This window comes from Etheostoma spectabile, chromosome 20, assembly GCF_008692095.1.
Source record: "Etheostoma spectabile isolate EspeVRDwgs_2016 chromosome 20, UIUC_Espe_1.0, whole genome shotgun sequence".
NCBI classification, from domain to species: domain Eukaryota; kingdom Metazoa; phylum Chordata; class Actinopteri; order Perciformes; family Percidae; genus Etheostoma; species Etheostoma spectabile.
In genome coordinates, this window is record NC_045752.1 from 11,818,765 (window position 1) to 11,827,896 (window position 9,132).

The 9,132-nt window shown below is 41.5% G+C and overlaps 1 protein-coding gene across 1 annotated transcript in view; it reads left to right on the forward strand.

The window, feature by feature from the left end:
- The first annotated feature begins 522 nt into the window (after positions 1-522).
- LOC116669990 (formin) overlaps positions 523-9,132 on the forward strand; it is a 41,096-nt gene continuing 32,486 nt past the window's right edge. The window contains 9 exon segments of the mRNA XM_032500168.1: positions 523-3,008; positions 3,091-3,211; positions 5,506-5,567; positions 7,139-7,232; positions 7,235-7,550; positions 7,552-7,596; positions 7,598-7,639; positions 7,641-7,754; positions 7,756-7,833. Coding sequence (XP_032356059.1) covers positions 1,233-3,008; positions 3,091-3,211; positions 5,506-5,567; positions 7,139-7,232; positions 7,235-7,550; positions 7,552-7,596; positions 7,598-7,639; positions 7,641-7,754; positions 7,756-7,833 — 2,648 coding nt within the window. The 5' untranslated portion in view covers positions 523-1,232.

The window sequence follows — 9,132 nt, forward strand, 5'->3', positions numbered from 1 at the left end:
TCAATCAGGCAATCTGAAGGAATGCATTCATGGAGGGTGACCTTTGGTTGCCAGGGGCAACCACAGTTTGAAGAATGCTAAACAGACATAACAGAAATACTTTTTCCTGCTGTTTTATTTTCTCATAAAAAAAAATTGTTAGCTTGTAAACCTTAGCTAACATTAGCTTAGACACTTTTTAAAACCTCAAAGTGTCCTCAAACATATATAGAGACTTAAGGTAAGTGAATCAAAATGTAATTTTTCTTGCCCTAACTGTCAGAGTTTTGTTGGGGGTGTTCATGAGCTGCTAATCGCACATGTTAGCCTCTTAGCATGTTAGCTAGAGCTGGCTAAGGCCAGGCTGACTAATCACCATGTCTTAAGCCCTGTATTGTAGTAGCTCACCGCCAAATGGTGCAGTCCTAGGCTAATGGACCTCTGCAGCTCTCCACCTGGACACAGACTGCCCCCCCCCCCTCTGTATTTATTCTGTTACCTTGGTAGCCATTTTACGGAAGTACGCAGAGGTAATCAGACACCTGCAGTGCTGGGCTCAGCAGGTCCCCTCCCAGGAAGGGAGGAACCTCAAGGGAGGCGTTCCCAGACTGGATAGACCAGTCAGAGACATTTTTGTTCAACCTGAGGTTTTGTTTCTCACACAACAGCACACAGGGCTTCCCTGTGAACTGAAAGACCGAGACAAACTAGAAGTACAGTGTAGTCATGGACTCATACTGTATGCCAGCATATAGAGAAGGCTAACCCACAACTTTTATGGATAATACCGCTCAACTTGTCGAAACAGTTGGGAATGCTTTTGTGAAAGGCAGGTGAACTCTGCTCTCCCAGGGAGATTACAGCAGGACATGCTTCCTGCCACTAAACGGCTTGTCTTTACTTGCAGTTATTTGCATCTTGCTTGCACAGAGGAGGCTGAACTGTGCTACGGAGAACATACAGTCAGTAGTAGACTGTATTTGATATTATGAAAGTCTACTATGCAGAACCTGTTTGTGCCTCACTGAACAGGAATACAGGATAGTGTTGTTGTAAATGGTGCCCGCCCTGAGAAGGTAAAAGGAGCTGGGGCGATTTGTCCATACAAAGGCCTTTTGTTCCCGGCCAGCAGTAGAGGTGGAAAAGGAGCAGCTTGGAAGGTGGGGGCATTTGTGACATTTTTAATGGACATTTTGCCAGGGCTACTACCTGTTTTGGTTTGCCTCTCTTTGGTCTCCGTGTGAAACGCAAAAATGGACAGTGTGAGTAATAACTCCGATGGACTGGGGAGGCAGCCCACTAGTTCCCTCCTGAATGTCTTCAGCAGTTTATTCAGCCGAGATACACCTGCCCCTTCAGACACGGAGTCGGCTGTGCTGACGTCTTTTAAGGAGCTGTCAGATGAGGAGAATCCTCTTCCGGAAGGCTGTCAAACCACCAACCGGGAGAACGAGCTCCAAGGGAGGGACAGAATTAATCAGAATAATGTGACTGCTTCCTATGATACAGGGCTCAGGGCTGAATCACGGGAAACCTGCAAGGACCAGGTTAAAACAGCCGCAGGAGCCTTGGTTGATCTAGATCTGGTCCAGGTCACAAGAGTGGAAACGTACAGTGACAGTGAGGAAAATGAGGATGAGAAGGTGGCCAACAGCAGCACTAGTCTGTTGGAGAAGCTTGCCAGGACCAAGGAGCCTTCCCTGCCTGAGGAGGGTAATAATACAGTGGAGCATGGTGATGAAGATGAGCTAAAAGATGCCAGTGAGGCAGAAGCAGAGTACCAAGTGCCAGTGTTTAGAACACACAAACTTGAGGATAGATCACTAGCTATTCTATATTCAGACAGGTTTGTCAACAGAACTAACTTGAGGCCAGTTTTGGTCTCTTCAGTTTCTAAACAGGGAGATGGCTTCAGTCCCAAGGAGCGCACCACCATCGTGTCTTTGGATGTAGAAACATCGGATGCGGGAGAGAATGGTGGAGACAATGTGGGAAACAATGAGAGTGAAGAGTTTGCCAACATAGATTGTTCTCTGCCTCTTCCTTCTATCATCTCTGGACATCTGGCTTTGGAGGCCTCAGGTCAAAATGCTCCAACAGCCTCTCCTTTAAAGCAGGATTTAGATAGAATACAGAAGGAGGAGACACATGAGCAAAGGGCTGAGGATGGGACTGAGGAACCTCACTCCAACCAGGTGTCATACTCTGCTGTTATCACAAATCACCCTACAGGGCTAAAAAAAAACATTTCACTGCCATCTGCAACTGAAGAGTCCCCAGGTGATATTCAGCCAAGTACCAGTCCTGCTAAACAGCATATAACTGCTCCAAAGACATCAGCAACAAACACGCCACCTCCAGCTTCATCCAATCCACCCTCCTCTACCTCATCCCCATCCAGGGGCAAGGCGCTCTCTTCGCCCGCTTCCTTCCAGATGCCAGCTCTCTTCAGTGGGTTGCGAGTGCTGAAGAAAGGAGCGGTGGGGGAGGACAGGGAAACGGTGTCAGAGATCAAACAGAGTGAGAAGGATGCTGACCTGGCCCTGCTCAGCCTGAAGAAGACAGTAAACAAAGCCAAGCTCTTCCCTGAGCAGAACACAGTCACTCCAGTCAAAAAACATGCAGAGCCTAAACCTGTTAAAGACACAAAAAGCACTGTAATGGGACACTTGAGTCAGCTTCTCAACGTAGACAACCAGGATGAGACCAAAAAGGCAGATGCTGGGCAGGATGCTGACCCTGAAAACAGCAGAAAAGAGTCTGACAATGGAGAAGAGGAAGCAGGAGAGAAAATCCCAGGTCCACAAACTCCTACACCCCCACCCGAGAAAAAGAAGACCTCAGACTTGGCCTATGAAACCTTCAAGAACATCTTTGGCCCCAAAACAATGAAAAAGGAAAAATCAGAAGATGTGGACCTGGAGGCCGTGAAAAAGAGAATCAAGAGTGACAAGGAAAGCCTGAGGTCTATTTTTGAGAGAACTTCCAAATCTCCTGGCAAGGAACTCAACAGTCCCACAGAGGCTCATGTATGAAATCCCAATTATTTTAAATCTTTATTAATATATATGGGACCATGCTGATGTTTTTGCATGCGTTGTCTTGGCACAGACGGAGGTCACATCTCCTACAGACAGTGAGGACCGGACCCCAGGGCGTCTTCAGGCTGTGTGGCCCCCACCCAAACCTAAAGACGAGGAAGAGAAGGTGGGGCTTAAATACACCGAGGCAGGTAAGAACCACAACCTTAGACACTGGTGTCTATCTTTACATCTAAAACCAGGAATGCTGACAGAGGATCATGCCAGTCAAGCTTACACTGACATACCTCAAACTAGAGCCTGACAGATAAAGGATTTTTAAGGCTGATACCAATATGAATATTTGGTTATTTAAAAATGTGATATGCCAATATATATTTTAAGATACATAAACAGATTTCCCTAACATTAGTTATTTGTAGTTATATATGAATTCTCACTAAAATAATATGATAATAATTTGTTTTATTGTCACAACGGAACAGAGGAACATCAACATATATTAAAGTTATGATAAATAAAATGTATAAAAATACATTTACCTACTTAATACTTAAAACTTAAGATAAGAAACTTAAAGTCCTTTTGAACAAAAATACATAATTAGTGTTGCTAACAGGGACGTTGTAGAGTGCCCTCTGGTGGACAAACTATGCAACGCCAACGCTCATAACATGGTTGACAGTCCGTTTTTATTTTTTAAATATTAATTTATCAGAATCATTTGTCATTATAAATGATTCTGATGAATGAATATTTAAAAAGAAAAAAAACAGACTGTCAACCATGTCATGAACATTGGTGTTATTTTTATTTTTTTATAAAATCTGCCATTATAAATGCAGATACCGATAGATTGGGAAATGTCGATATATCAGTCAGGCTCTACCTCAGACTGATTTGGATTTGTGGAAAAGGGCCGTTGCGGATATAGGAATTATATCATAGGATTTTTGAATCAATCTTTTGTAACAAAACAAAACAAAACAAAAGTTGAGCCACCCCTATCACACCTTGGATCCCTCACACTTTTTGTATTCTAAAACTCTAAGACAAGTCAGACAAGTCATGCAGTGCAGGTACACAGTGAGGCTGCGTCTGCTCCTTAATGCTGCTGTTTGGTGGCACCGCAGGATCTCATGTGTGGGTGTAAGTGGTCAAAATATTTAATGGAATTAAATATACTCTAGGCAGCATGCCATGGTTGGCCCATTTTAAAGGTGTAATGACTTAAAACACACATGGTTGTGGATGGGCTTATTTTAAATTACAAAGTAAACTAATTTCCTGTTCCGAGTACAGTGAAATTGTGTTGAACTCAAAGTGTACTGTGCATTGCTTCAGCAGTGAAACAGCTGTTGGGTGTTCTGCGTGGTGCAGCTTCAATCCTAAAAATAGATTAACAAGTGTGGATTATTCTAGTGATTGGTGCTCCTTTAATTGGTCTTTGCACTTGTACAGTATAAGAGAATAGTGTGAGGAACTTCAGAAGCAGAGCTAAAAGTCCAGACTGTGAGCCATACAGATAAAACAAGATGTGTACTGTACATTCATATCATATGCATTGCTTTCAAACACTATTTCACCACCTATTTATGAGCCTAAATTCAAGTACTGCTTAAATAGTGCAAATAATTGACTATTAAGTGGAGTTGAAGAAGTTTTAATTAATTTTAAGATCAGTCTGCTTCTAATTCTTGACTCAGATTGATCATTGCTACAGTATGATGGTACTCATTACAGCAAATAGCTAATGGGTGGGTCTATAGATAGTTTATGCTAGTGATTAGTCCCAAACATAATCATCTTCTCCTTTTTTTGATTTGGGTCTTAATTGTAAACTGTCCTAAAAAAAAAAAAAAATTAGAGCTTGTCAGCAGGTGACACACATGTTAATGAAGACATGAATATAATACATGAAATAATAATAGGATAAAATACAAGAACAAATATTTAAAATATTTACAAATTGGGAATACAAAATATGCAACTGCAAATGTGCAACCATCATGGGCTGATGTGATTCATGTTGTTGGTGATCTTTTCATTTATATGTTATCTCATTAGAACAGTTTTTTTGTATGTGTTTTGACGTGACAAAATATTTTGTTTGGGCTTTAATTTGAGTCAGCAGTGTACTTTAAAACTGGTTGGTTGAGTTGTGATTGTGGCCTTTTACACTGTAAGTGACCCACCCTTTAAAATTGCACCACTTAACAGCAGTACATCTTGTTGGTATCTTGTCTCTTGTCTTGCAGATAAACTTGATAATGATTTACCATACCAATCTTTTAGCCAGTAGCTCAAGAAAACGAATCTCTAACCCAGTTTTCTCAGTCGAAAAAAAGAAAAAGAGAAAAAGAAAACCACAAGCAATGAGCTGTGATTATTGTATATGCAGTCCATTGTGTATTTAATAAATCAAAACTGCCAGTAGAATGAATTTGTGTCATCATACAAGTGTTCTGGTTTTGCCTCCTTACAGAGCACCAGGCTGCTCTCTTGCAGCTGAAGAGAGAGTGCAAGGAAGATCTGGAGAGGATGCATGTAAGTAATCGTATCACATTATTAGCAGACATGTTAACACACTGACTGAAAACATATTACACATTGAAGAAAACCATCCCAGGTATCTTTGTGTGGGCTGGCTAGTTAAAGTAAATAAAGTGAGGGAGTGCTACTAAACAGAAAAAAACTAATATTTGTGAAATACAGTTTAGCAATATATGTGTGACAATAAGGGGTCGATATGTTGGAATATCTTCTGACATAGCAGTTCACTCTCCTGAACACAAGATGGCACTAAGTAAGTGTAAAATGTTCAAGTGCAGCAGCTGGACTCCTTCACAGCTCTGCTTAATATTTACCCACAGCAGTAGAAGCGTTAAGACACTGATTTTTAAGTTGCCCAGTATTGTGTATAAAATGTCTAAAAGTGTCTAAAGTTCCTTTTGTGCAAAACATTCCCATAGAAACAGTATGCATACATCCAAATAAAAAAGAAAACTTAAATCAGACTCAAATTTCTGTGAAATGTAGTTGAAGTGTGTCTTCACAGTAGAGAGATATTGTATATTAAATTCACAACCAAATTTAATATAGGTTCCAGTACAGCACAGAATGACGCAATATATTCTAAAAAATCTGTTAGCATTTAGTAATTACTATTATAACAATTGAAAACATAAAACCTTTTAAATTATCAATTTTTATTTATTCTATTTTTTACAATTGTTTGATTATAGATGCAAACATGGTAATAAACATATCAAGTTAAAATTGCGGTGTGTCCATTAAAAAAAAAACTAAAAGAGGCCAGAATTTTTATGTAATATGTGTAATAAATTTGCTTCAGAATGTCTTGCGAATACAGGGTTCTATAATGGACATCTCATTTGTCTCCAATACCATGGCTCATCTCAAATCCATTTTAAAGGTGTATGTTTCATTCATCAATAGCAGAGGTCATGAGCAGTGTTTCACAGGTGTTTTTCAAATGTCAACTTAATAAAGAGTTGTATACTCTTGGAAAACTAGCATAGTTGGGGTTGTGTTACATAATTTGTACCACAGATTACTTGCTTTATGGACCGTTTCCGAGAAAACTTTGACCTCAGAGTTGTTTTTTCAGCCAGTCTGCTTAAAGCCTTTAATTTGCCGTTGGCCTTTTAAACTATGGATGCTGAGAAACATGTACCCCAGTCAGCCCACAACAAAGGGTGGAAACATGTCTAATGCTATTTCTAAACTGACACCAGTTCATAACAAACGTGTAAGATTTATTGCAAAACCATTTTCCTTTCTGTATAAAATCAATACTTTGCTTTGGTAAGATTGTTTGAAGTGTCAAATGAAAACTGGGCCAAATTGTTGCTGTAAGAGTTATGAGAGTATTAATCTCTGATTGGGGGCAACTTTAAATGGAATGAAGTTTAAAAAAACAAAACTGAAAAAGAAAGGATTGTTATTTTTCAAACAAGGTGTGTGTGTGTGTGTGTGTGTGTGTGTGTGTGTGTGTGTGTGTGTGTGTGTGTGTGTGTGTGGTGTGTGTGTGTGTGTGTGTGTGTGTGTCAAAGTTACTTATACTCTGCAATTGTTTTGGCTCTTGTTGCTTACAGTCTGACTTTGAGCTGCAAATCTTCCAACTGCGAGTTGAGCATGCTGTCTCAATATCACATCTGGAAGGAGTCATTGCTAAGATGCAAAGAGACAATGTTATAATACAAGTCAGGACCGGGGTGAGGTCCGCGATGCTGCTGTGTCCACTGCCGATGACCTGACACCCAAGACCTACCGCACCGTGAGTATCCAGACGGAACGGGAGACTTTCATCAAGAGCCCTGAGGGTGACAGTGGAACCCTTTGTTCAGCACCACCAGAATGTGCCGAAAAGACTCAACTGGACTCTATTGGACTAAATCTAAAAGCTGAAACGGCCCCAGGGGCTTCTGGACCACCCCCACCCCCTCCTCCGCCTCCGCCTCCCCCTCTCCCACCAGGCCTCTCGGGACCTCCCCCCCCACCCCCCCCTACCTCCTTCTTTGCTAGGCAACACAGGAGCACCGCCACCGCCCCCTCCCCACCTCCACTCCTGGAGGTGGTCTGCCGCCCCCACCACCTCCCCTCCCCCGCCTGCCTACCTGGCGCTGGTCCACCTCCTCCTCCCCCTCCTCCAGGCTGTGGTCCACCACCTCCTCCCCCGATGGGCTTCAGTTTCGACCAGAAGGTGGAGAGGCACCACGAAACTTGCCATTGAGCCAGCCTGTCCAATGAAGCCTCTATACTGGACCAGGATACAGATACAGGACAATAAGTATGTGGAACATTGCCTCATATTCCTCCTAAATGGTAAATGTGGGTGATTACAACTTGGGTCTTATTTTCAGTGTTTTGGCCATCATTGTAGTTTGCAATAATAACGTTGTACTCTGCAAGTTAATTGCAAAGATCTGGGAATGCGGCCACATTGCTACGAAGAAGTCCGAATGGGCAAGAAACACAAGCAATCGGACGACCATAGCCTACTGACCATACTGTTTTTTTTTTTTTTTTAACAACAGTCCAGATTACCCAAATTGATTTGAAAAATAAATTAAAGGCTTAGTGGAAAAATGATTGCCTAAACTGTTGTAAACATCCAACACAGTTTACAGACTGATATCTTAGTTACGGGCACACAGTTTGTTTGTGCAATGAAGTGTTATTCGCAACATTTCGGCGATGCTCACTTTAATTTTTACCAAATAAAGTGGTTGAGATAATCTGGTGAAACTATTTATTTACAACCTCTTTAACTGTCTGACCACTTATTTCTTGCCCCATTGGCTTTCATTGTAGCAATATTGCTGTGTTCTCAGATATCATAAATGACTATGGTGAGTCCCATGTCATTAAAACTTATGCCAATGGCCAAAACTACAAACATGGGTCCCAAATCATAATAAACTGGAATTATTCTGTAAATTGCAGTGATTGTGCAAAATTATCAGTAGCACACAAAAATTATAAAATGGCTTCCCACACTTACATTTCTTTTCCCTGAACTAATTTAAACCCAAGGTTATAGAAAGCACAGGTTAAGCATAACCTCAGTTCACAATGCTATTTATTAACGTAATAACTGATTGAATAACTTGATTTTTATTAGTGATGTTTTGTAGATTGCTGCAGGGCCAATGAAGCTCTAGGCTGTATTGACTCTGGTCTAATGGGGTCTTAGTTCATCCCTGAACACTCCTGTTCAGAGAGGTTTCAAAGATATGGTTGGTGCGCACCATGCTCCTTCTACGGGCCCTATTGAGATACTCTGTAATTGTAAGTGGATTATCCAGCCCATTTACAGTGGCTGTGGTTGTTGCCTCCGAGTGCCAGGCTTCCAGCTTTATGGCCTTGTATTTCCATGGCTGGATTAGTGGGGGAAACCGAGTTGTGGTTCGCACTTTCTCTCTCTGGTCCAGCACTGGAGGACTGACTGACTGACTACAGCAGTTTCATGTCAGCTATAAATTTAACTGTTAAGGGGCATTAAATGGGTCAGATGTTTAACTATAGCTGGATCAGCTGTGTGATCTCTGTTTATGGTGTGAGGTTCTGAGTTATGGGGAGGGGGGGG